The sequence below is a fragment of the Colletotrichum fructicola genome (assembly GCF_000319635.2).
Source record: "Colletotrichum fructicola Nara gc5 chromosome Unknown KSG_Nara_v1_contig03, whole genome shotgun sequence".
NCBI classification, from domain to species: Eukaryota; Fungi; Ascomycota; class Sordariomycetes; order Glomerellales; family Glomerellaceae; genus Colletotrichum; species Colletotrichum fructicola.
This window is the reverse complement of record NW_027094053.1, coordinates 4,475,120-4,500,892: the sequence shown is the minus strand read 5'-3', so window position 1 is coordinate 4,500,892 and position 25,773 is coordinate 4,475,120. Positions and strand designations below refer to the sequence as shown.

At 56.0% G+C, this 25,773-nt stretch overlaps 7 protein-coding genes across 7 annotated transcripts; 4 read left to right on the top strand and 3 right to left on the bottom strand.

Annotated features, from left to right (window-relative positions):
• Positions 1 to 287: 287 nt before the first annotated feature.
• Positions 288 to 2,111, top strand: CGGC5_v006078 (uncharacterized protein; the record flags this gene model as incomplete). The annotated part of the gene is made up of 1 exon (XM_032033658.1): positions 288 to 2,111. The coding sequence occupies one exon, from the start codon at positions 288 to 290 to the stop codon at positions 2,109 to 2,111; it is 1,824 nt and encodes a 607-aa protein (XP_031887419.1).
• A 4,456-nt stretch (positions 2,112 to 6,567) lies between these two features.
• On the top strand, positions 6,568 to 8,310 carry NSP5-0 (Nitrile-specifier protein 5; the record flags this gene model as incomplete). Its single annotated transcript, XM_032033656.1, has 1 exon — positions 6,568 to 8,310. The coding sequence occupies one exon, from the start codon at positions 6,568 to 6,570 to the stop codon at positions 8,308 to 8,310; it is 1,743 nt and encodes a 580-aa protein (XP_031887272.1).
• A 380-nt stretch (positions 8,311 to 8,690) lies between these two features.
• On the bottom strand, positions 8,691 to 9,791 carry CGGC5_v006076 (NADH-ubiquinone oxidoreductase 24 kDa subunit; the record flags this gene model as incomplete). The annotated part of the gene is made up of 3 exons (XM_032033655.1): positions 8,691 to 9,062; positions 9,185 to 9,475; positions 9,669 to 9,791. 3 exons carry the CDS (start codon positions 9,789 to 9,791, stop codon positions 8,691 to 8,693), a joined length of 786 nt encoding a protein of 261 aa, XP_031887273.1.
• Positions 9,792 to 11,854: 2,063 nt separating this feature from the next.
• 4CLL7-0 (4-coumarate--CoA ligase-like 7) lies at positions 11,855 to 13,612 on the top strand (the record flags this gene model as incomplete). The annotated part of the gene is made up of 2 exons (XM_032033654.1): positions 11,855 to 13,477; positions 13,535 to 13,612. 2 exons carry the CDS (start codon positions 11,855 to 11,857, stop codon positions 13,610 to 13,612), a joined length of 1,701 nt encoding a protein of 566 aa, XP_031887265.1.
• A 667-nt stretch (positions 13,613 to 14,279) lies between these two features.
• Positions 14,280 to 15,810, bottom strand: HFI1 (Transcriptional coactivator HFI1/ADA1; the record flags this gene model as incomplete). The annotated part of the gene is made up of 4 exons (XM_032033653.1): positions 14,280 to 15,004; positions 15,055 to 15,166; positions 15,229 to 15,518; positions 15,576 to 15,810. 4 exons carry the CDS (start codon positions 15,808 to 15,810, stop codon positions 14,280 to 14,282), a joined length of 1,362 nt encoding a protein of 453 aa, XP_031887266.1.
• A 658-nt stretch (positions 15,811 to 16,468) lies between these two features.
• alp6 (Spindle pole body component alp6) lies at positions 16,469 to 19,227 on the top strand (the record flags this gene model as incomplete). The annotated part of the gene is made up of 2 exons (XM_032033652.1): positions 16,469 to 16,614; positions 16,695 to 19,227. 2 exons carry the CDS (start codon positions 16,469 to 16,471, stop codon positions 19,225 to 19,227), a joined length of 2,679 nt encoding a protein of 892 aa, XP_031887267.1.
• Positions 19,228 to 20,699: 1,472 nt separating this feature from the next.
• On the bottom strand, positions 20,700 to 24,421 carry wee1 (Mitosis inhibitor protein kinase wee1; the record flags this gene model as incomplete). Its single annotated transcript, XM_032033651.1, has 3 exons — positions 20,700 to 21,506; positions 21,557 to 22,182; positions 22,432 to 24,421. The coding sequence occupies 3 exons, from the start codon at positions 24,419 to 24,421 to the stop codon at positions 20,700 to 20,702; spliced, it is 3,423 nt and encodes a 1,140-aa protein (XP_031887268.1).
• Positions 24,422 to 25,773: the final 1,352 nt, after the last annotated feature.

Below are 25,773 nucleotides of genomic sequence, written 5' to 3'. Positions count from 1 at the left end.
TAATCGTTCCCTCCCGTCATCATCAAAGTCTTAGGTTGGACTTGTCCTCCCTATCCTCACTCCACCAGCCCTATAGCCTTGTCAAGGACGGGTTCATTCCATCATCAGGCTGAAGACCTCCTCGGACTGCACCGACACTAACACGCCTCCTGCCTCCTCTGGACAAAACACATCTTTCAACATTGCACCACCCCAAGGCCATATAAGACCATCAGTTGCCTCGCCACTGGCCCACTTCCAGAACCGTTTTCTTGGATTATACTACAGACCCCGCACAATCCTCCGCCATGGACTACCTCTACCAGAATGTCCATCACGGACATGCTCACCAAGAGCAGGTATACTATGACCAGCAGAGCTTCACCCAGCTGCCTCTCACTTATATGGACGGATCAATGGCGCCAAACTCCGGCCCACCAGTCGACCCTAGTCTCGAATACTCTCAACCACAGTTCCAGTCGACATGGCCCAGCCAAACGCACCAGATCCAGCAGTACATGGAAGGACCCAGGACATCTTTCTTCATGGCTTCCCAGATGCAAGCAATGCAGAACCTCAACCGCCCAACCCAGACCATGAATCCTCTTCCTGCCGCGTCGCAAAGGAGACACGGATCTCCTTGCTCCCAACAGACTCTGTCCAGCAGCGACTCCCACAGTCCTCCCACGGAAAGCGACGTTCTCCCTGCAACGCCTCCGGACCAGTCAGCAACTTCTCCTTTCATCCAGCACAAGCACTTTGCTGCTGTGGGATGGGAGACGCAACAATACCAAGCTCACGCACTTCTCGGCATGGGATTCCAGGGAAACGCCTACGTCAACCCGCACGACGTCAACAGCACCCAGGCCATGTTCGAAGAGGAAGTTGTCCCAACAGACTTCAAGCCCAGCAGGACATTCAGCTTCTACACTGAGTCTGATTCACTCAGCATTGCTCAGAACAGCGCCTTCACCTCGCGACAGATCACTCCTGAGCCCATTATTAAGAAGGAAATCCAGCACGTCGAACAACCCTTCCCTGCCTCCTATCCAGACCCCGAGCCCACCAAGTACGAATCCCCAGAGCCAACAATCAAGGCCGAGATTCCCGCCTTCGACGACGATGAGAATGACTTGGACTTCAAGCCCAAGCAATCATCATCGAGGAAACGCAACCGCAACCCCAGCGCCAAAGCTCTTTCCAGCTCGCCCGAGAGGAAGAGGTCAAGGACCAGTAGCAACAGCCAAGGATCCAGGGTCAGCGCAGCGGTTGCTTCCACCCGTGGGTCCAAGATTCTCTGCACTGAATGCAAGACCCCTTTCTCGGACGAGAGCACCTACCAGAAGCACATGAAGCAGCACCACACGCGTCCCTTCGTCTGCGTCTTCAACTACGCTGGCTGCCCATCCACCTTTGCAAGCAAGAACGAGTGGAAGCGCCACGTGAGCTCCCAACACCTCGCCCTCAACTACTGGCTCTGCACCCAAGACGGCTGCGACAAGACCACCAACCCACCAAACACTCGCCGTTCTTCTTCTTCCTCTTCGTGCTGCCCCGACTCGCCGACGCCCCCTGCCCTGCCCAACGGCGCCATCTTCAACCGCAAGGATCTCTACACCCAGCACGTTCGACGCATGCATGTTCCGCCAAACGTCCGCAAGTCCCAGAAGCAGAAGAAGCCCTGCCCCGAATGGGACGAGCACCTCAAGGGTCTCCAGGCCGAAGCCGAGCAGACTCGCTGCGACCTACCACGACACATGCGCTGCCCTGCCGTCGGCTGCAACCACGAATTTAACGGCCCCCAGGCCTGGGACGAGCGCATGGAGCACGTCGCCCGCCACCTCGAGCGCGCTGCCGACGGCAAGGAGCCTGTCGTCCGCTTTGGCGGCGAGGACGACTTCACTCTTACCAACTGGGCTTCGAGCCCACAAGTCTACGTTGTCCGCAGGACAAACACCGCCGAGGGGTGGGAGCTCATAAACCCGCTCAAGGGCGAGGTTGGTCCCTCCTCAGGCAACGGGAAGCCTGGCAGTGGCACTGGCTATGTTGCCCTGTCGTCGTCTTCCTCCCCCCTCAAGGAGATTGTCGTTGCTGGCTGCTCCGATGAAGACGCGGAGGGCGAGGATGAGTAGTAAACCCCCTTCGCCTGAAGCTTTCTACGTTCCTTTTTGCTAGTTTTACTACCCAATCTTGCTTTCTACTAGAGATGTCTGTCGTGGCATTTCAAGGCGTTTTGATTCGCAAGCGTCTTCCACTTTTTTTGTTGATACCTCTTTTCTATCACCATTTCTATCTAGCTATCTACGAGTACAATTACTCACATGGGCGGTGTTTTTGATTTTTTCTTGTCCTTCAAACATGCTACTTGGGTCTGGTTCTGTGACGGGAAAACGCACAAAAAGATGAATCATTAATAAGGCGATAGACCAGGCACACATGGGATGGGATGGGGAGGGGCACCGGACTTCATGATTGTTATGACTTTCAGACATTTATAGTATATTGATACCAATTCGGTCTGTGCCCTTCAATGACACTCAGTTTTCTCCTCCATGCTACGTGATACATTGCAGACTTGCATCTTTGCCGTCTCCAGACTCGTTCAATGAGCACGCGGCTCCCCCTCCTACGTGAGCCCCTGAGTACCATGCAACCACCACGACCTTTTGACGCTCCCAGCCTTGCATCAAGTTGAACCATGAGTAAATATTTAAGTTTTTACCGCGCTTAAGGTCGCCTTACGTTGACCTCCATTGTGTTTGAGGCTGGCGGAAACGACGCACCTACCCACACTTCGCGGCAAGCAGCTGTGAGATGGCTTCGCGCGAAACTGGACTTACCAACACGACCAGTCCACTTACACGAACAAGCACCGCCAAACCCGTCGCAACCTCCAGCGATGGCCAGCGGCAGTCCGGGGGCAGCCCGCAAACCCTGAGTAATGCGGCTCAATCGTCCATTCGCTCTCCCTTCTGGGCGCTAAACCAAACAGACCAGACCAGTGCTCCTGCTGCCGCTGCCGCCGTCCACTGCCCTGGGGCGTCGTTCCGCCCGGGTGGTGTGCGTATCTGATGCTGACAGGTGGCCGGCCAGGTGTCGTCGTTCCGCGCCTCAGGGCTGCATCTCGCTTCGGCAGCAGAAAACGGTGTTTCTCTCGGGTCTCTCGCATGTCTCTCGTAGCGCAGCTGCGCGCCGAGTCCTCTTACCGTCTCCCGTCAGCATCTTCATTTCGCGATTTCAAGGTTCTGACACCCCATGGGTACAGTACACATCCAATTCCGCCCCATTCCGCCGCCCCCTGTGCGGATGTTCTGGCCCCCAAACCCGGCGGCCCCCATCTTCATCTTCTGCTCCTCTGGCCAACCGAGACGTACAACATGGGCAAAAAGAACTGACAGGGGCGCACCCGCGCGCGGGAGAAGGAGAGCGAGAGAGAGAGAGAGAGAGAGGCATGTCAGCACTAGTACACGTTGGATACCGGTGCGGCCCTGCAGCTGGGCGGCGGCGGCGGCGCTTTGGGAGGGGGTTGATATAATAAGAGGTGATTGATGGACGGCTTCTTTGCCCGCCATTGGGGAGGGAAGACGGCGGTGGAGACACAGCCACGCGGGTCGCATGGCAGCCAGCCCAGGAGGCCGCGTTCTGAAGGCTAACTAGCTCTGGTTGCGGTTTAGGGGTTTTCGGGTTGGGAAGATTCAACATTACTCCTATGCCCGGCAGAAGGCCCTCTTCGCGTGGGCTTTTGGCTGGCCGAGCCGTTGCTCGTAGGAAGGAATGAAGGAACGGGGGAGAGAGGCGCGATGTGACAAAGGGTACGGTATCCGGAGGATTCTACGAAGTAGTATCTAGGGGCGCAGTCAGAATCTTGGCCTGCGAGAGAGCATCTTATCATATGCTTGTTCGAGACGTGACGGCCTTCGCTGGCAGTGCAGTGCCAATAACCAACATATGCATGCGGAATGACAAATATGCAGCGTGCATATATCTTCTTCCACTTGCAGTTCGTATCTTGTTCACTCTCGTCCTGGGCGAGGATAGGCAGGGCCCCTGGCACAGTAAACCACCATCTCGGGACCGAAGACGAGCTTGAAGGCATCTCGATGTCTGTTGGAACGGGAACGGGGGGCGGGCAACAAGGTCACGAGGCGGAGATGGAGGGCGGAAACATGGCTCAATGGGGCCGAAGCTGACGATCTCCCTGCCCCCGAGTGCAGCGTCCTGATATTGCGGTGTTGGTTGCACCAACACGCCATTCGCCGTTGGAACATGAAAGAGCGGGGAGTGGGCACAACTGGCTCTCTCTGGTTCATGTCCATTCCATCTTGGGTAGAGGGTGCTGTTTTTGGACGGACTCTCGGGAGAGATGGTGTACTGCCTTCCGCCTGTTGCTCACTAAGCCACCGCCGACTTTTTGGCGAAGCGGGATATCGCAATAGAGCTTCGCGGGTCGTGTAAACCATCGGGAAAAGTACCCATGTCGATAAGCTGAAGCAGTCGTGATCTCTGTTCGGACTAACGGAGTTGGTGGGGGAGGCAGTGCTGGAGGCAGCAGCAATGGGAGTGCCATAAATACCAACAGTTGCAGAACCCTGTGCTGTCTCGGACATGATGCTGGAAACATGCGTGGGTGCCGACGGGGTGGATGGGCAAGCTTGGTCTAGAAGCGCAGTAGCTGAGGTTGGGAGGATACGGCAGATGCTGTGCAAGAATTCCATGACGTAGAAGCTGGCAAGAAGCTGAATATCTTTGGAAGGAAAACCGGACACACTGGTCTTCAGCCGGCCAAGAAAAAGCAAGTCTGCAGATCATCCCGGCCAACGATGAGACGATGAGCCCACGACCTTCATCCGAGACAAATCCCCCAACCGCTTCAGCCGTCGGTCGCGGTTGACGGGCTGTGGGCTGGGAACTTGCACCGGGCCGGTTCAGCTTGTTGGAGCTGCGATTTAGACGACACCAAGCAAGCACCGTCCACCGGCATAGCTTCCTCCTCTGGTTTGTGATGAACCTGCCGTCGGGAGATTCTCGTCGAGACCGCTTTGAACATACGCCCAAATACCGTTGACAGCGCCCTTGGGAATATCGTAGTTCTCATTCTGTAGAAACACTTTTCATGCCACAACCACCCTCACTGCCCATGATTCTCGATTAGGTGGCGATGCTAGGACATAGTTGATATGGAGTGTTTCTTCGCGGCGGCCTCCGACGGCTATCGTGTGTCCGCATCGGATGCGGCGACAAGGCCCTTGACGAGACCCTCCGGCCCCGAGATGAACATTGGGAACCCACAACAATTGCCGCCTCCGGATCCGAGCAATCCATATCCAGCCCGGGCTTGGCACCATCGCGGAAGGGATTGTGGACGGCGGGATCAGGCTCCGCCGAGGAGGAAGGCGAAAAAGAGGTGGCGGGCTAAGTAAGCGCGGCGGGTGGGCGGTGCTGGAAGGCATCGGCGCCAGCGTCGGCGTCGGCATCCATAGTGGCTCGCTCCCATCCCATGGAAGCGGGCAGGATTCAGCAAGGATGGCTTTCGTGTCGGTGCTATTTCCCCACTTGCGAGCGGCAAGTCGTCAACGGTGTTTCGTCGAAGCTGTCTGTATGACCAGGATGTGATTGGATTCATCCGTCTCCAATATACAGGCGATTGAGGGGCCTTGGTGGGATCATGGCCGGACGACAGCGGTCTGCTGAGTCGCGCTGAGGGCTGATGCTGGTGCGTTGCGTTTTCTGCGAACCCAACATCAGCACTGAATTTTTGTCGAGCTGGCGCCTCGGATGGTGTGTCTGGTGTTCGTCCGACATGCTGATAGATATTCGCTATTTAGCTAGCCGAATGATTCCATGCTAGCCTTAGCCTGAGCATGGCGTTCGTCGTATTGCTTCTCGACCAAGGTGCCCCCCCGGACGATGAAGCCATGGATCCGTTGGCGCTGAGAACAAACTGCCCAAGGCACCGGTTTCTTAGGGGTCCTGATGGTTCAAACGGGTTCGAACTGGGCAGCAGCGGAGAGGGATTACCCCACCAACGGCACTGCCGACCGCAACACGGTGATGCGACGACAGACGAGGGCGATAGGTGCCTGGGTGCCACAGAGGCCCTTGCGCTGATAGGATGACAGGGAAGCTCTAGCAGCCTGCGCCCCCGCTCCCTCTGCAAGCTCAGCCATCAGTGCTGCGAAAGCAGGTAAGGTAGGTAGGTAGGTACACAAAGGCGCACTTGCTGAAGCCAGCCGCACAGTGATACGAGGAACGAGGGGGGAGGAGAAGGGCAACAGGGCAATTTACAGAAAGAAACTTTGTTTACCTCTCCTTCATAAAGTCTCCAGGGTCCGGCCGTTTCCTGCTTGCTTCCGCATCCGGAGCTTGCTTTCACTGCCCACAAACAACCCTCCCAAAAGCTGAGGTGAGAAGCGCTTCGCTACGTCATATCACCAAGGCCCGCCGCCTGCGCCGGTCCATCAGCAGCAACAGTCAGCACATAATCCCGACTTCATATTCACGCAATTCGCCCACGCAATCGAACATCATCTCTCCACCTTCCCCCATTGATACCCCGTCCTTCTCGGAGCTCTCATTACCACCACAATCATGGAGTCTTTTGGTGCTCTCAAGCGTCGGACGACGGAGATTCTCCAGAACATCCCCCAGAATCTCCCCAACATGCCCAATGTCAAGGTGAAGAGGCCATCTCTCTCTCAGGGCTCTGGACCCAAGCCCATGAAGGGCACCTGGGAGAAGATTGACGTTCCTCCTCTGCCTCGCTCGTCTCACACCGTCAACGTCGTCAACGGCACAGCCTACATCTTCGGCGGCGAGGTCAGCCCCCGTGAACCCGTAGACAACGATGTCCTTGTCCTTCGCCTGCCCTACAACAGCGCTGGTGCCGACTACTACAAGGTCAAGTCCGCACCTCCGAAGCAGTACACCCCGCCCGCCGATGCTGCCCCCGCTGCTGCTCCCGCCCCCGCCGAGAAGAAGAAGGTCGTCGCGCCGACAATCGAGGAAAAGGCCGACCAAAAGGAGCAGCTTCTTGACGAGGTGTCGTTGGCCTCTCCAGGAGCTGGTCCTGCCGCCGAAGAGAGTTCGTCCGAAGAGGAGAGCTCTGAAGAGGAGGACTCTGATGAGGAGAGCGAAGAGGAGACCACCAAGGACAAGGGCAAGGGTCTAGAAAAACCCGCTCTGGGCGACGTCCCTTGCCCTCGAGTTGGTCACGCCAGCGCCGTCATTGGCAGCCGCATCTTCGTTTTCGGCGGTCGCGGAGGACCAGAGTTGGCTCCCCTCGAGGAGGCCGGCCGTGTCTGGGTCTTCGACACTCGTACCAACACCTGGACTTTCCTTGACCCCGTCCCCCCGGCTCCCGGCGTGACCAACCTACCCATGCCTTCACCACGAAGCTACCACGCTGCCGCTGCCACCGACCGCCCCCGTGATTTCGCCCCTAAGCGCCCGCGCCGTGCCCAGACCTGGAAGACCTGGGCTCTTGGGGACAGTTCCGAAACTGGCATCCCTCAGGCCCCCATTGTCGGCCATCTCGCCGCTAATGCCGTCGACGAGGAGGATGAGGGATACGGCACCTTCCTCGTTCACGGTGGTTGCTTGGCAGGCGGCGAGCGCACCAACGACCTCTGGGCATTCGATGTCCGAAGCCGTGTGTGGAGCCAGCTCCCCTCAGCGCCCGGCCCGGCGCGTGGAGGCGCTGCCATCTGCGTGAGCAAGAGCCGTCTGTTCCGATTTGGCGGGTTCGACGGCAAGAATGAGCTTGGTGGTCAATTAGACTTCATTCACCTCGAGATGGATACTTTTGATGACGGCGTTTCCAAGGGCGAGATCGCCGTCCACGGTCGCGGCGGATGGCAAAGCATTGTCCAGGGTGCCAACTCTGGCGAGCAGGAGATCAACCTTATTCCCGGCCAGACATGGCCCGGCCCCCGCAGCGTGGCTGGTCTCGAAGCTGTAACTGTTGGCGCCGGCCGTGAGTACCTGTTGCTCATCATGGGCGAGCGGGAGCCAAGCTCGGACGGCCATGCCGGCGCCGGCGCCATGTGGGACGATGTGTGGGCATTCCAGGTCCCGCCTCTCGGCATGACTGCCGCCAGCGTCCGGGATGCCATGTGGTCCAGCATGGGCTGGCAGACGGGCGAGGGCAGATGGACGCAGCTTACCATGGAGCCCTACGACGATGATAATGACGATGGTGAGCCGGCATCGCGTGGCTGGTTCGCGGCAGCGCCAATGGCCGACGTCGAGGAGAGCGGCGTGGTCATCTGGGGAGGACTGAGCTCAGAGAACAAGAGATTGCGTGACGGATGGATCCTGAGGATCCCCGAGTGAGGATGAGACACATTGTCGGAAGACAGACCACCTATACTTCAGTTGCATATTCCCCAGCTTTGCAGAACAGAACAGAGCAGTTTTCGAACGAGTCCATAGCAATTTGACCAAGATTATTTTTGATGTCAAACAAAGAACAATGCACACATGATATTCGCGGCTTCGAGCGGGGGGGAAAAGAGGGCCGTGAGTCTCTAAAAACCGTCTTCCCATGCGTTACGAATACAGCACATGTGTGAGTTATATACAAGCCAAAACCACTGGCTCAAATTCCATTCGCCCGGCCCTATCGTCGGTATCTTCCATCATCCGCCCGCGCGTGCTTTTTCGCTCTCGCTGCCTCTCGTTCATCCCCGAACATCCCAATGTTCTATCTTTCTTTACAAATCGGGTCTCGTCGTCTCGGGTCCCCACGGCTCAGCGGTCAAGTTCGTCAGACCCTTGCTGTTCTCGCAAGTGTCGCGGCCGCTGAGAGGGCCGGGCTTGGGGACCTTTGCGGCGGAGACGCCGCCGGTGGCAGAGGCGGTGGCCTTGAGGGCGTCGAGGAGCTGGACGGTGGTCTCGGGGGTAAGGTCTTCGTAGTAGTCGTCGTTGATCTGGATCATGGGGGCGTTGACGCAGGCGCCGAGGCACTCGACCTCGAGGAGGGTGAAGAGGCCGTCCTTTGTGGTCTCGCCCTGCTTGATGCCCAAGTGGTCGATGATGGCCTTGACGATGACGTCGGAGCCGACGCCGCCAAGCTGGCAGGGGGTCTGTTTAAAGTGTTAGCATATTACGTCCATCATTCCGTTCGCACAATTCTCCGTGTCTGCGACATCTATTCGGCCCAGAGAGCATCTCGGCGGATATGATCGGAAGCCGGGGATGAACTCACTGTTGTGCAAGCCTGGATGAAGTACTTTCCGACGGGGGTGCGGTTGTACATGGTGTAGAAAGAAGCGACTTCGAAGACACGCTGGGGGGGCATCTCGAGCATGCGGGCAACCTCGTTCATGACGCTGATGCTGGTGAAGCCGTGTTGGCGCTGGCCGAGGTCGAGAATGGGCATGACGGCGGCCTTCTTGTATTGGGGAGGGTAGCGCTTGAGGATCTCGGCGATGATGGCCTCATTCTCCTTGTTGAACTTGAAAGGGACATCGGCGTTGTTCTCGGGGGAGTCGCGGTGCTGTTGAGGGGGGAGCGAATGGTCAGCATTGCTGCGTCTTGGCATGTGGCATGCTGCCCTTCGCAAAGCAGATATCCCTCAATCGTTCTCCGCCCAGCGCGGCAGTTCGATGCATATCGCACACGCAATTGACGTGCCGGTCGGAGGGGTAGGAGGAGGAGGTCGAGGGACAAGCTGAGGGCGAGCGACTTACCACTTGCAGTGTGTCGCTGGGGCGGACGGCTGTGACGGAGAGGGCGCGGATCTGGGGCCTCGCCGCTCGACATGTCGAGCGGAGGGCTGATCTGAAGAAGAGAGGGGCGAGTCTGGAGGCCATTGCGAGGGATGGTGGCTGGCTCAATTGGCGATGGCGGAGGGCGTGGTGATGGGTTGCTGTTCGCTTCGGATTCCGGGAGGTCAAAAGTCGTGAGTTGCTTGAATAATTCAATGTCTCTGATTGGTCTGTCCGGCTAATGTGCGGAAACCCGCTTGTGCAGATTTTCGTGGTGTCATTGAGTTTGCATAAAATGTTATGCATGTCCTCCCAGAGTAAAGCTTTCTCTCCACCGGTCGTCAAACAGCTCCGTCTTGTCTCCGGCTGCTGCACCTTGTATCATCGCCTACCATCTGAGGTCTGTAGGTCGATATCGTCAACCGCTATCTTCACTCACCAATGTCGACCCAGACGAAGATATTTTCGCCGAGAATAAAACATTGAGGCGAAGTCTTCTCAGTCTTGGTTGGCAAGGCTGATTCCTGTTTAGGAGAATCAATTGACTGGTGTTGCACGAGTGGTCAAATAACCTTTCCTTCACAGAGAAGAGAACAGAGACCACGAACTGGGAACGAGTAGTGGAGTAGACTTGGACGTGGACTAACGAGGACCCATGACCCCAAAACCCGCATTATCGGGAACCTGCCAGCGCCTGGCGTACACCGGATTGAACGGCTCGCAGACGCATGGCCGTAAGCATGATGGCAGCTACTGATAAATAATAAACAACCGAGTTTTACCTCGGAGAGAGGAGGCTCAATGGTGAGACATGGACTGCCTATCAGCACGAAAAAGTGTCACAGCCCAGACCTGTCAGCGAACGTCAAGGGTCATCTTTGCAGTTACCGATTGGCTATATGTAACCCTCACTCGGACTGCAGCTTTTGTACAACGCGCGCGGTTCTTCGTAACCCCAATTCGGGGGTGCCTATTGAAGGCGTTTGGTCATCCACGATGTTGGGCGGCGATGCGTTGGAGTAAATTAAGAAAGCGGTAACATTAAGTAGGGTCTCAAAGCTTGGATCTGCGCGCGTTGTCAACGTCAATCAGTGGGCTCTGAAGCTCGTTTCCACATCCGAGACACACAATAAGAAGAAGCGGCTCTGGTAGAAGCTCTCCCCCGCGTGCCGCATCATTGCTCCTCCATCTCGCATTGGAAATTAGCGAAAACTCCGGAGCCGGACCCGTTCTCAGCTCCGCACTTGGCACCCATTCTTTGGGTTGCGTGGCGGCGCCGTTCCAAGCAGGGTTGGCAGACAAACGACTTGTAAACCATTTCAGGACGTAACAAGCGGCCTTTCCCTCACCCTCCTCCCCCCTCACAGAGATAGCTTTTCCGTTAGCCGTGCCTCGGCTCGTCTCAACATCGTCCATTCGCGAAGAGAGCTCCCCCCCTAACTAACCCCCGCATCGACAGGGGTGCAATGCGGAGAATCTAGCGTCACGAAAGCATTGCCCCCAGGTTTAGATGCGTCGAAACTGGCCTCCGAAAGCCACGGTCTCGCGGCAATTGCATGGCCATTGGCTCGCCATGGCGCGGGGATCTGGGGTTATCTCGTCTGGAGGCTGGAGCTCTCGTCTGCCCAAGGTCTGCTGGTCGCTATATGAAGCTCGCTAACCCTCGTCGTCCCTACCTGTTGTCCTCTTGCCTCTCAATAAAATCGGTGTAGGCTAGATCGTGGTTGTTGGCTGACCGTATCTCTACTTTCCACTGGTAACTGGCCTGGTTCGTAAGTTGATTTTGGCTCACTCATTCACCGTATCTTGGAGCATCGAATCACTGACTCGAGTTCAGTAAACATAACGGATAGATTACTATATCGTCCAGATACGGGTCCTTCGGCTTCTGTTCAAACTGGGGCCTCAATAGAAGCTCTCAAACCTTACTGCGGCAGGGTCCCCTTCATAAGTGGCCGTTGCTACACTCACAACTCCAACCGAGCACGACGTGTTCCGTCCCAAGTCCGGGGAAAGCTCCAACGATCCCATTGAATTTCGAAGTTTCCCTACTAGTTCCTCGCTTCAAATAGAGCTCGCTCGCCTGTCGAAAAAGTTGGGTTGACGCTATTCCAAGCTTCCCGGCCGAATCCCACCAACACCACCGACAACTCCCAACAACCGCAACGATGCCGATCAAGTCACGGTGGTCGGAGCCGATTCCGAACTGCTCTCTCCAGAAATGGATCTTCGGCTCTTCCTCCGCGCCCCTCTCCGACCGAAAGGCTTTCTATGACGCCGACCGGCCAGAGACGCACTACCTGACCTTCACCGACTACCGCCTCGTCGCAAAGCAGATCGCCATCGGCCTGCAAAAGGCCGGCCTCAAGCCAGGCGACCGCGTGCTCCTCTTCTCGGGGAATAACCTTTTCTTCCCCGTCATCTTCATCGGCGTCCTCATGGCCGGCGGTATCTTCACCGGCGCCAACCCGACTTTCGTCCCTCGCGAACTCGCCTACCAGCTCAAAGACAGCGGGGCCGTCTTCATGGTTGCTGCCGAGGGCAGCATAGACACAGCTCTCGCTGCCGCCAAGGAGGTCCAGATGCCAGCGAGCAACGTCTTTGTGTTCGATACTACAATCCCGGGCTCATCGCAACCCGAGAAGCCCGCGTGGGGTGGTGCTCGTCACTGGACGGAGTTGATTGCTCCAAAGGCCCAGGCAGAGAAGTTCGAATGGGTTGAACCCGTGGATGCGCGCACGACGACCTGCTGTCTTAACTACAGCTCCGGCACCACCGGTGTGCCGAAGGGCGTAGAGATCACACACTACAGTTACGTTGCCAACGGATGCGGTGTTGTCAAGGTCTCGGCTTTGGAAGAGGATCACGAGGCCTCTATTGCTCGCTCCGTCGGGCTTTGCTTCTTGCCTCTATACCACGCATATGCTCAGACATATTTCGTCGCCAACTTTGCCAAGCAAGGCATTCCAGTCTACATCATGACGGGCTTCGACTTCGTCAAGATGCTCACTTACATCCAGCGCTACCGCGTCACCCAGCTCGTCAGCGTGCCACCCATCTTGGTGGCCCTGACCAAGCACCCTATCACCGCAAAGTTTGACCTGAGCAGTCTCGAGTCTGTCGGCTCCGGTGCCGCCCCGCTCGCCGAGGACGTTGCACGACAGGCCGAGAAGCTACTAAAGAAGCCCGATCTTATCGTTCGTCAGGGTTGGGGCATGACTGAGGTGACTTGCACAGCCATGACGTGGGACCCCTCGCGGTTGGTGCGCAGCTCCTCCGTGGGCGAGCTCATGCCAAACTACATGGCGAAGCTCGTGGATGAGAGCGGCAAGGAGATTACCGAGCCCAAGGTACCCGGTGAACTCCTCGTCACGGGCCCCACGGTTATGCGTGGCTACTGGCGCAACCCGAAGGCTACCCAGGAGACTATTGACACCGATTCAGAGGGCAACCGCTGGCTGCGGACCGGTGACATTGCATACGTCGACGAGTTCAAGACGGGAGGCCTGTTCTACATCGTCGACCGCAAGAAAGAGCTTATCAAGGTCAAGGGGAACCAGGTTGCTCCCGCAGAGCTTGAGGCTTTGCTCCTCGAGCGTCCAGATATCGCTGATGTAGCCGTTATCGGCGTCACCATCAACGGTGAGGAGTTTCCGCGTGCGTACGTTGTTCGGTCGCCTGGAACCAACACCTCCGGCGAGGAAATTGCCAAGTGGTTGGAGGAGAGGGTCGCTAAGCATAAGCGCCTAAGGGGCGGCGTAGCGTTCACGGATGTTATCCCTAAGAACCCGGTATGACCCCTCCACATACGTGACTCCCCAAAATCCTATATGCTAACGTCTTTATAGTCTGGAAAGATTTTGCGGAAGATTCTCAGGGAGCAGGCCAAGAAAGAAGTAGGAGACGAGCCATTAGCTAAACTGTAACGAGAGAATGTAGACTTTTATATATGTATGACATATACTTGGTAGATTCGACAAAGAAACGAGGGCTCCTCCGTCTTACGCGTCGTTTCATTGTGCAGGTCGAGGGAGAGAGCACTCGCATCCAAGAGTATTTACGTTTGACATAAGTCGTCTTCTAAAGTCGCTAGCTAGACCTATACCGTTCGCCACCTTCCTATACTTGAGGCTCTCGTGGCGCAAGCAAACCGGGTATCGTCCCTATTGTACAGGCCCCTTCCTTGGCTAAAGACCCAAACGCCTCCTCCGTTTGTGTTTCAATATTTCAAGCATGCTCAACTCCCCATCGATATCCTGAACGGTAGTAAAATGAGGGGCAAAAAAGGTGGCAAGGATACAAAATGGAGAGATGAAAAAAGACGCAACCCTACTGCGCCCTGCCCAATGCTAATGCTGATGCATTTTGACGTAAGACAAAGAAAAATCCCCCAACTCACGGAAGGCAACGGCTGGCCTACCGTCTTGCCGCACGCACCGACTGGTGTTTGGAACGGCTTCCGCGCTGTACTCTGTCCCATCCCCATATCTGCCCCCAGTGTTGGTGGATTGGATGGACAGTGCGTATGAAACGCTGAGAGTAGAGTGAATCTCTCTGAGAAGCCCATGGGGGTGGTGCTGGCCGCGTTCCACACTATGAACCGACGGCCAAGCACGAATCCAGGACTGAATCCAGGGCACTCATATCTTGAGGATCGCCGCCTTCCCACCAGGGTTCCGAGTCGATTTCCATGGCATCAACATGCCCATTCGGCAACTGCTGCTTAGCTGAAAGGCCGGTGTCAACGCCCTCGGTCTTGGTATTGTCACCCAGTCCCTCGAAGCCTGGAAGCCAGGTGTAGTCGTGCCAGTTTTCGAGCTCTCCCTCGCGATAGCCGTAAGAGATTGCCGTGTTGATGATAGGAAATTGCGACAGACCGCTGTCCGCCATTTCCAGGGCGATTCGAACATCGGCCATACCAAGCGGCCCTCGTTCGCTTGCAGCCTTCGACTCGATTGGCAGAAGACCGCTCTTGTCTCGGGTCATATCGCCGCGCAAAGCCGCGTCCTCCTCTTTGACGAGCTGACGGCGGTATTTGTGCGTCTGAATCCAATTTGTGCCAGCACCGAAGCCAGCGTTGCCTCCTTCTCCTGGTCCGTTGCTTCTTGTTTTCGAAAATACGGCGGCCAGGGATTCTTTGATGAATGTTTCCGTTGCAACAGACATGAAGTACGCTGCATCAGAGACATGTCCGTTTGTAAGCCCGGCCTCGTAACAGAATGGTAACATTCTGCCCTCGATTAATTGCGCGTCTGGAAATTCGCCTGATTCGACAGCTAGAGGCTGGGCGAAACGCTTGCGGATCTCGAGGTCAAAGTCTGGCAGTCTAGTTAGCACTGGGCGACCAATAGGTGCATGCTGCACTTACTCATTTTGTTGATACCACCTATACCTCCTGCGCTGGGTGGTACCTCGGCAGTCTTGGTCTGTCGTCTGTGGTTATCCAAAAAGACGCTGGCCAGGTTCTCGTGGGGGTCGAACTGCGAAGAAGTAGAAAGTCAGAGACATAATTTGCCATGTAGGGGGGCAATGTGTAACCAACATCGTTGGACGCCAGGTCCTTGATGCGCCGCCTGTCTTTGCTGGGAAGTTGCATGACATCGCCCTTGAGCCGACGTTCAGCAGCATCGCCTGATACAGGCTTGCTACCGACGGGAGCAGTGGGTTTGTCATTGGCGCTGACCCAAGGGGCGAGACCCTGATCTGGCATCTCCCTCGTCACATTACCGTATATCGCAGCAATCAGCTGGTTATGTAGGTGCTCCTTTTCGCCATTGGGGGAGACGAGGATGGGATCGATGCGTTCCGTATATTCAGTCTGGTTCAACCGACCTGTTTTTGGTTGTCAGCACAAGAACAAGGATGCGCCGATAGTCTGGGGTTGCGTACCGATGAGGAACTCCGTTGTCGACTCCTTGTACACGATCCATGCTTCCGGGCCAATGGCCTGCTTCAGAGCGGTATAGAGCGGCTCAAGGTCAATGCGGGCGGGAATAATCTGGCTGGTTTTGGCTGCTTTGATAGAACCCGGAGGCTGGACGGTGATTGACTTGTTGGATAATGTCGGGGTGGAAAGGTTGACGGATGGGCGGCTGCTCAAGGCCGCGGGGTCGATGTCGGGCATTGCGACGGGATGCCAGAAGGGCAGATCACGTCCTCGGTGTTGGGCGTATTAGTGGAGAAGAGCGACAGTCGCGTGCAGCAGCGGCGGCGGCGGCGGGCAGGACTCGGCGCAATGGAGAATATGTGGTCATGAGTAGCATGGATCGAAAGACGGAGAGGATGCGATCACGGATCTGGCGTTATCTTGATGAACGGACCATGCTGCGGGTGCAGGCGTGATGGCGAAGGTCGGGATGAGGTTGATCGGGGTCCGACGACTCGTCTACTGCTAGTGGAGGAAGATGCGATTGACCTGCTGCGCATTTGTCGTAGGAAATTTTGCCCACCTGTCTGACGACAAACACAGGGGGGGGACCGAGCCTGGGGAAGAGGTAGCCAGTACCACTTAGTTCCGTCACCTTGTTTGGTGAAGCAAGTACTCGGCGCCTGGATTGACGCCCTGACCACTCGCTCTTAACCCCCCCTGGGAGCTGCTTGCGACTGGCACAGGGAACACTGCGAAGTCGCGTCTGGCGCGTCCCACCAGAACCTATGCGATTTACGGCAATCAACGTCCCGCGTTTGGTTTACTGCGTCGAGACTTCTTTCAACTCCCTCTGTGCTTAGAGACCTGAGATTTTTGCTTGTTGTTGAGGGAGACAGCCACTGGCGATGCCATCATGTCGGCCAACCGCGAGCATCGTATTGCTGGCGCTGTCGACAGCCTGATCGCACACCTGGTACCCAACGATCCCCACGAAGACGACGCTGCTGCCCAGGAAAGGCATGACAACTGCTTTGACCTGGTCAAATCAATCTTGGACGGGTAAGATTATTCACCATGCTTGGAGTCTCCAGCCTACTATCTCACTTATCGACTGTCGCTGACCCAAATTCACTGCCCAGCCCCGCGTCCCCCGCCATTTCCTCCGATGTTAACCACGCTTCCGACCTGATCAAGCGAAAGCTCATACAGAGCAACCCAAGCCAAGCCTTACGATTTTCTAACCTCTACACGCGCCTCCTCTCTCTACCGGTGCTCGGCCAGAAGTGGGCTATCTTATACCTCCTCTACCAGCTTGCCGACTCTCCAGATCCAAATGAGCCACTACCCCTCCCCCCGCCGAAGCCTCCTTCCCAGGCGCCGCGCGAGCCGTCCAGAAACCATGAAAGGGGTCAGTCTATGACCTCTACGCCAATCTCAAGAGAAGAAGAACAGTTCAACGACGCCTTCGCTCCTGAGGGCCTGAAGAAGTTTCCTCCGAACAATGCCAGAAAGAAGTCGGTTGACGAAAGAAAACCCGAGGAAAAAGAAAAGGAGAAGGAAACGGAAACGGAAGAGGCCGAGTCGAACAAGAGACAGGTGGCATTAAAGTCAACACTGCTGGCCGACAACTATACCGACATCGAACCATCAGAAACAGTCCTGTTGAGGGACCTCCCATTCACACTCCAAGGTCTATCATCCACTACGCTCCCACTTTCAAAACCAGATACCGTGGTATTGCCCCCGACACTACCATCGCCAATTATATCCCTTCTGCACACGGTTTCCGAGCCTTCGTTGCTGTACCGACGCCTGGAAGCCTTTGTAAAGTCACCTGCTCAAGGGCTGCTTCGACAGAGTCTTCGAGCCGCAGTAGGCGGTGAGCTGCGGGCATATCTGAGCCTCGTAGCAACCCTCGAGGGACAAATTCGCAGAGCCCTTTCTTCACTGGACGAGTCAGCGCCAAGAGGGGGTATTGGCAAAGCGGGAGTGACCTTGAAACGATGCGTAGTATGGACGCGCGAGGCGACAATGGGGCTGAGACTCATGAGTCTCATTGCTGAAGAGTCAGAAAGCAGGCGAGGCGGTCAGCTGATCTCGCTCATACATGGCTTTTCGTCATCACATGGAGATCCCATGGTTGCGGCATTTGCCGAACGTCTTTTGGTTCATGTCACACGCCCGTTCTATGACATCTTGCGCCGGTGGATCTATGACGGCGAGCTTCTCGACCCCTATTGCGAGTTCTTCGTCAAGGAGCAGCAGCAAACAGATGAACCAAAGACTGGCGGAAGCAGTGTCTGGGAGGACAAGTACGAGATTGATAAGGGCATGATTCCTAGTATCATCACTCAAGACTTCGCACAGAAAGTCTTCCTCATTGGCAAGTCTCTCAACTTCATCAGACACAGCTGCGGCGATTCACAATGGGTCGAAGACTACTCCAAGGCTGCGTCGAAGGAGCTGCGCTATGGCGACACAGCGACACTCGAGGCTTGGATCGACGAAGCCTATAAGACTACGATGAAGCGTTTGATTGACTTGATGGCGAACAAGTTCCATCTTTTCGAGCACCTACAGGCTCTCAAGAACTACATCCTCCTTGGACAAGGAGATTTCATTGCCCTCCTCATGGAGTCCCTGGCCGCTAATCTAGACCGCCCTGCTGGCGCACAATACCGTCATACACTCACGGCCCAGCTCGAGCATGCTATCCGCGGCTCCAACGCCCAATATGACTCACCTGAAGTCTTGCGTCGTCTTGACGCTCGTATGCTTCAGCTGTCACACGGTGACATTGGATGGGATTGCTTTACTCTCGAATACAAAGTTGATGCGCCTGTCGACGTCGTTGTCACCGACTGGGGTAACCGCCAGTATCTCAAGGTCTTCAACTTTCTCTGGCGCATCAAGCGTGTCGAGTTTGCTCTGGCTTCCACGTGGCGCAAGTGCATGACAGGCTCCCGCGGCGTGCTCCAGAACTCCGACCCTGTCGTGGTCCAGACATGGAAGTCGACACGGGGCGTTCTCGCAGAAATGATTCACTTCATTGGCCAGCTGCAATACTACATCCTTTTTGAGGTTATCGAATCATCCTGGAACGAGCTCCAGAAGCGCATTCACCGCGAAGGGTGCACTCTCGACGATCTCATCAAGGCACACACACGATACCTAAACGATATCACACACAAAGGCCTTCTCGGCGCTCGGCGCAGCGTTCGTCACGTCGAAACAGCTACCGGGGAAGATGACCGCGGCTCGTACCTAGCACAGCTGGGCGACCTCCTACGCGCCATGCTCAGCTACCGTGACTCCGTCGATGGTCTCTACAGCTGGAGCGTTTCCGACTTTACACGGCGTCAAGAGGCCGATGTCATGCGCATCTCGACCCGAGCTCCTCGACACCAAAAGAAGGCATCGACGCCTGGCCCCGACGGTGATGATGACAACCACGCCGTCGCGTCCGAGTTCCCGGTGCTTCAGGAACGTCTTCGCCATCTCGGTTCTTCGTTCCGCTCCCGTCTGCAGATCCTCCTCGGTGACCTTGCCTACCAGCCCGACGTCGACATGCGTTTCCTCGGAGTCGCGATGAACTTCAACGACGTCTACCAACCATCAAGGAGGAAGACCAAGACAACGTCAACTGCCTCGGCGAATACATCCAGGGCGTGAGAAAGGCGTCTGTCTCGGAGGCCCTCGGCGAAGTCGGCGTTCGTAGCGACCATAACGAAAGGGGCATTGTTGACTGATGAGTCCGGCCGTGCCAGCGCTTGCGGCCTTTTGCGCGTGTTATGGATGACTTTTACATTCCATGGTACAGGCACTCGATCAAGCATAGGACTTTGGCGTTGCATACAGGATGGGACGGGAGGTGTTTAAATTGATTGGAATTTTCTGTGTATAGACGGAAGGTACCTATGAATGACGACAAATTACCCATCATGCCAAACTGTCTCTGATTAGTGATTATGTCCACCATGTATGTTGTCTTTTGCCAAATGCCGCACACATCAAGATTCCGTATTACCGAGTTCGCTACCACCACACCTCACTTCACCACCGAGAAAAGAGAGCCCAAGAATTTAGAATGGAAACTTCATAACTATCATGCCATTTCGTCATGGAATCATGAGCCAAAGAAATCCCAACCCCACCCCCCAAAAGACAAAGGGAATAGGCGCAGTCTGGCCAGGAGATGATCTATCTGATCTTTGGGTAAAGCCGCTTGATACGGTTACCATGCAGTATTCTCACAAGAGAGAAGAAAAAAAACAAGAAAAGAAAACGACAACCGAGGGCAGGCAAGAAGCCCTTTGCCCTGCTCCTCCACTCCTCCAATCGCCGGTCGATGCTCTGACAGGATGACCCATATATACATGATGTGTTTGCGGACAATGCAGTATTGACCTCCTTCAGGAAGGCCCCTAGTGTTCGTGAAAAACCCCTGTAACCGTCATCGCCGCATGATGCCTTTTGCCAAGAGACGTTCCGTGTCTCTCAGGCCTCTAACAGAAAAAAACCATTTTCCTGGTTCCCTTTTTGTTTCCGTCCTCGACGCCAGATTGCTGCGGAGCCGGTGCCGTTTCAGGCACTCCTCGAAAGAATCCAGATCTAGTCTATACACGAAAGTCTTTCAAAGGCCGGGGCAGACAGAGGAAATGCTCAGTCAAGTGCTAAGCGATGCCTCCAAGCCGTTAAACTTTCAATTCTTTTCGAAACAATTCGTTGATGATGCTGTGGAAGCAATGTCCATCAATAGGGTATGTTGAGAACGTTGTTGGAAGGATGTCGATTCCAGCTGGTTCGTATCATGAAATGTCGCCAAGCGTACAATCAGAAAAAGACACAAACGCAATATACGCTGCAGGCCTCACGGAATTGATCGTTCGGCTGAACCGTAGCATCGTTATGTCGTAAGTGAACGCCGCCGCAACAAGGTAGTTTTCAAAGGCCAAAGCGAAGTATATGCTCGCCTTCCAACGCCCTTGCTATGATTCCAACACGATTTCGCCGTATCCACTTCAACAGCGATGCAGCCAGAATCGTAAAATCCAGACATGTCGCAAAATCCCCATGCGCTCCAATGGTGCTCGGAGGCGAGAGAAATGTGTGAGCCGTCGATGCGGCTGTATAAGTAGACGTGCTTAAACGTCCATCATTTCAGTGTCTTCGTCAATGACGGCGTTCTCGATCGTCTCATCGATCAAGGCTTCGTCAATCAGAGTGGGAAGTGAGGTGGACTCGCTAGGTCCCCACACGCCCTCAAAGACGGTTGCAGCTGATCTGCGACGATCCGCGACCCAGGTCATCGCAGGAGTCGACAGCAGCTGCTGGATAGTAGGTCGCTCACTCGGTTCAGGTCGAATCATCCAACGGACAATCTGGTCGAGTGAGCTGGGGTGAAAAGGGTCGCTCATGAAATCGGGGGGCGACCTCAGCTCAGTGCGCTTGCGGGTGATGAAGGGGCTGCTTGAATCATCCATCACGACGTTGACTCTGATAGGGGCAATTCCAGAGTGAAGGCTGATGTCGGGAGCGCTGGTTTGAGCCAGAAGGGGGTCATCGAAGGACTGCATGGTCGGCACTCCAGCCGCGTCGCGTTGAGCACTAGTCGTGGTGGTGGCACTGAAGGTCAGGCTAGGGACTTCCGAAAGGTCACCAGAACGCAGGGCGATCCAGGTAGGGCCATTGTCAGGAAGGACAACGTTCGCAGCCATTTCGATAGTGATGAGTCCGAGAGAGAAGATGTCCGCGGGTTTGTTGAATTCGCCACGGAGGATCTCGGGGCCAATGTACTCTCGGTCACCCTCGGCATCGACGCCCTTAGCAGCAGGCCACTCGGTGGCCAGGCCGAAGTCACCAATCTTGAGGATGCCCTCAAAGGTAATGAGAATGTTAGCGGGCTTCAAATCGAGGTGAATGAACCCAGCCTCGTGAATGCTTTGCAGACCCTGCATATTCGTCAGTCATGTCAATGCCAAGGAAAGTCCGGTCAACTTACCAGGCCAATGTCATGGATGACCTTCCAGATACGGAAATCATCCAGTCTGCCCTTGCGGCCGACATTGCTCAGGAACTTGTCCAGCGTGCCCTCATCACAGAACTCGGTCTGGATGTACAGGTACTGGTTGGCCTCCCAGCTGTCGACATAGTGAAGCACATGGTCAGCGTGAGTCAAGGCCTGAAGCGCTTGGACCTCTCTCAGCTTGGCTAGGCGATCCTTGGGCCCCGTGAACGGACGGCGAGCCTTCTTGACAGCGTAGATGCGGTCGGGCTCAGGGCTTTCGCGAGAGTTCTTCGTGGGTGTTCCACTAAACACGGAGAGGAAGGAAGCGCGAGAGTAGCCAGACTTCACCACCCGGTAGACGGAGGAGAATTCACCCTTGCCAACCATCTCAACCTTGTCGAAGCGAGAGTAGAGAGAGTCATCAACATCAGCACCGCCGCGGACATTGACTGGGGTCATGAGCTGAGTCGTGGTGCTCTGGAAGGAATCGCGTCCAGAGGGGGTGGATGGAGCAGCTACGCTCCTCGGCTCAGGTGGGTTAGAAATCGAGAGGCAGCTGGCGTCAGGAATGGCCATGTGCGTAGAGGGGGTTCGAGGAGAGCGCTGTTCAACTGGGCTAGCTGTATCGTGAGAAGTCATCTTAGCCAACATGTCCTTCTGAGGCTCAAACGTCGAGGGACAAAATCGAGTCCGTAAAGGCGAAGGGGCGCTGAAGCCCCGACAGGATCTCGAACGACCAAACGACGGCAAGGAAAGACGCGAAGTAGGAGACAGTCCGCTGGTCGGAGAACCAGTGGAGCCAAGGGGAGAGCTTGACAATGGACCACTGGCGCCCCTATTGTTGGACTTTCTCTCTGGAGTACACTCACCAGTAGATTCTCTAGAGATCATTGGCCGAACGGCGGAAAAGGGCAGCGATCTCTTAGCGCTGGGGCTCTCGATGCTCTGCTCACTCAGGTTGCTCAAGCTAGGGGTGAGACCCTGCTTCGTGGGTGTCGGGGGGGCGTCAGTAGTAGCAGTTGCGAGGTCGACGTTGAAGTTGGTGTCAAGGGAGAATTTCTTATCATCGTCCAAACTCAAGACACTGCCTCGGCGGGCATGGCGCGATCCCATGCGCTGGAAGATGCCAAGGCCCTTTCCTGGGTTGCCGAATGTGCTGCGAGATGATGGAGCTCCCGGTGCGTTGAAAGGGGTTGATGGCATACCACCGAACGAGTAGCGGTTGTTCTTCTTCATCACACTGCCAGGCGGTGGTGGGAAGGTGGCAAAGCCGTTGGTGGGCTTCTTGCAGGGAGTGTCGGGCATGGTTAGCTTGTTGTCGAACTCCTCGGGGTTGCGGTTGACCTTAGAGACAAGGCCCGTAGACATGAAGGCTCCAGCCCAAGGCTTGGCCGCCTTGAAGGGAGTGACATTCTCGTTGTTGTCCTCTTGCATGAAGGAGGGCCGAGAAGAGCCATAAGGCATCGACTTTGCGAAATTGATGGGAGCGCGGGGCTTCTCGAAGAGCGACGGAGGAGGCATGCTGTTATTCTGCTCCTCCAGGCTGTTTCCCGATGTTGAAGTGACCAGCGTCTTAGACAGCGGGTGAGGCTGGTGTGATGACCGCTCAATTGGGTGAGCGGAAGGGTTGGGCAACGGTGGGTTCGATGAGAACGGGCTGTCGCGGGGAGCTTGAGGGGGAAGGAACTGATCCATTGACAAGCGCGGTCTGTTCTTGCTGTTGGGCGTTGAAAAGTCTCCGCTCATCTGTGCCAGGTGGTTTGCACCTGACCGACGTCCCCAAGAACTCCGGTCGTGTTGTCTTTGCTGGAGGGTGGACTTGCGCAGTGATCCAGTCCGGCGCGGGGCCTGGGGAGGCGGGGTCGGTGAAGGGAGAGGGTCCCGGTTTGAAGAAGAGCCGGATGATCCAAAGAGCTCGTACTCGCGGTTGGCTTCGTCGTGAATGTCAAAATTCGTCTTGCCCGGTGTGCCGCTGTTGCTGTTGTTGGTATTCGCGTTGTTGTCAAAAATGTTGAAATCAGGTGTGGTCTGGCCAAAACTTGAAATTCCGTGCAAACTGCGGCGCTTCGCGACCGGGCTGCCAAGCGAGGCCTGGTCGAGATTCATGATGGCGTCGCTGCGCTTCAGTGCGCCTGATCCCGGGACTGCCTGCGACTCACCCTGGCCTTCGATCGACCTGAAAATACTCGCTTGCTGAGCGTGACCGGTGCCGTCAAGATGGAAACTGTGGCGTGATGATTTTTGAAAGTTCGATCTGGACAGCGGGCTGACCTGGCCGTTGTTTTCCTGGCCGGGGCTTTCGGAGCTTGAAGCAGACGAGGGGCAAGAAGGAGTAGAATTTCCCGAGTCAGAGGTAGCGTTCAGAGCGCGCTTGAGAGGTGACTTGGGCGAAGTTCGAAGTCGAGTTACTGGCCGCGAAGGGCTGCCCGTCACCTTGGATGACTTTGCAGAGCGCAGAGAGAGGCGGACGCTGGGGCGGAATGGCGTGGCCAGGCTTGGGGGCGAGCTCAAGGGCGTAGTAGAGGTCAGCATGGAAGGAGGAAGGCCAGCTGGGGTAAAGCTGAGGGGTTGCTGGTCCTGCAGGCCGCTGATGCCACTGTTGCTGCCACTGCTACTAGGTGGTGTTGGTGTTGGTGTGTATCGTCGGCATGGCGATTGCTGCTGGACTGGTGTGTGGGATCCGCTGTGAGAGCTATCGGTGCTCTCAAGAGAGTTGGTGCGCGCCAGGCTGAACTTGGAGGGCGATCTGGAGAGTGACCTTCTCAGGCCCCTCACAGAGGAGGCAAGCACATCCACATGGTGGACATGTGTTGGGCTGGGAACAGTGAGTGTTCCTCCGCTGCTGTTAGAGAACGACATGTTGGTTGGATGGCGTTCTTTGAGTGTCTTGTTTTGTTGTGTGGTCTATCGTTTTTTTTTTCTCTTTCTTGGGATTCGCTGTCAAAATACAAAGAGCTGAGCGCCGTAATGTTGGTGTATCTTCGTAGCAAGCAATGAATCAATCAATCCTGGGAGGGCAAGCAAACTGTCGCTGGGTATTGGTCGTCGGAATACTGTTTCGCTGGCTGCTCCGCGTAGGTGGTGGTGGAGCAAAGGTGCGATCGATGGATGGAGATGAGGCGTGTCGATTCGAGTCGAGTCGAGGGTTGGTGGTTGGCCTATGGCGCGTGTGTTGTTTGGCCTATACGGGAACTTGTTGGCGATCTGAAGAGATGCGGACTCCGAGGGCGCAGCTTCCTGAGGCGCGCGCGGAAGTGTGTATCGTCGATGTTTCGGGGTCCTATCCCAAAGCGGTTGTTGATAGGACGGAGGAGACTTGCGGGAGTCCCTCAGGTGGGAGCAGTTACACGTGGTTGAGGCGATGAGGCCTGGATAGGCGGAAAGAGCGCCCTCTTTCTTGGTTCGATGCTGGTGGGACGTGGTGTTGCAGAAAGAAGTTGAAGGGTGGAAAAGGAGGGAAGGGCCCAGGCAGGAGGGCCAGGAAGAAGGGACGGGACGGGAGCGCAAGTGCATCTACTGCATGGCGCTAAGGTCTGAGGGGGGATGTCAAGCAGGAACGGTTAGGCATGCGTCTTGCTTCGCATCTTCATTCCCCTGGTGCTTGTGTCGCGACTTGTGATCGGCAGGCGACTCTTTCAAGTCATGGCCAGGAAAAAGAGAGGCTGGGGTGGAGGGTGAGAGGAAGTAGGGGTCCTTTCTCTCTTTCGCGTTGTGTTGTGTCGTGTCGTGTTGGTGGTGGTGAGAGTTGGTTGGGTGAGGCGGGTGGCAAAGCCCTTTGGGCAGCGAAGGTATCTCTGACTCTTATTGGCCTTGTAAACTTGGAAGGCTGCAGACAAGGACAGGCACCCTCAGAAGGCAAAGGATGAGTGTGTGAGAGAGGGCGAGACTTGGGCGCAAAGGAAGGTGGAAGGATGCGCGGTGTAAGAGGATGAAGTGTGTGCGTCGGGTTGTGTGAGAGAGAGTGGGTGGTGGGTGGTTGGGTGCGGGAGCGGGTGCGGATGCGCCAGTACAAGTGAATTGCGCGCGCAACAAAGTGGGTGGGTGAAGTGCTGATAGTGGGCTGGCCTGGGTCTTGCTCTATCTTGGTGGGAAAGTTGGGATGGGATAGATGGGCAGGACAGGACAGGACAGGACAGGGCAGGCGGGCAGCCAAAGGCCTTGGACACACTGGGGAATCGCAGTCAGAATGGAGCCTTCTGGGTGGCTCCAGG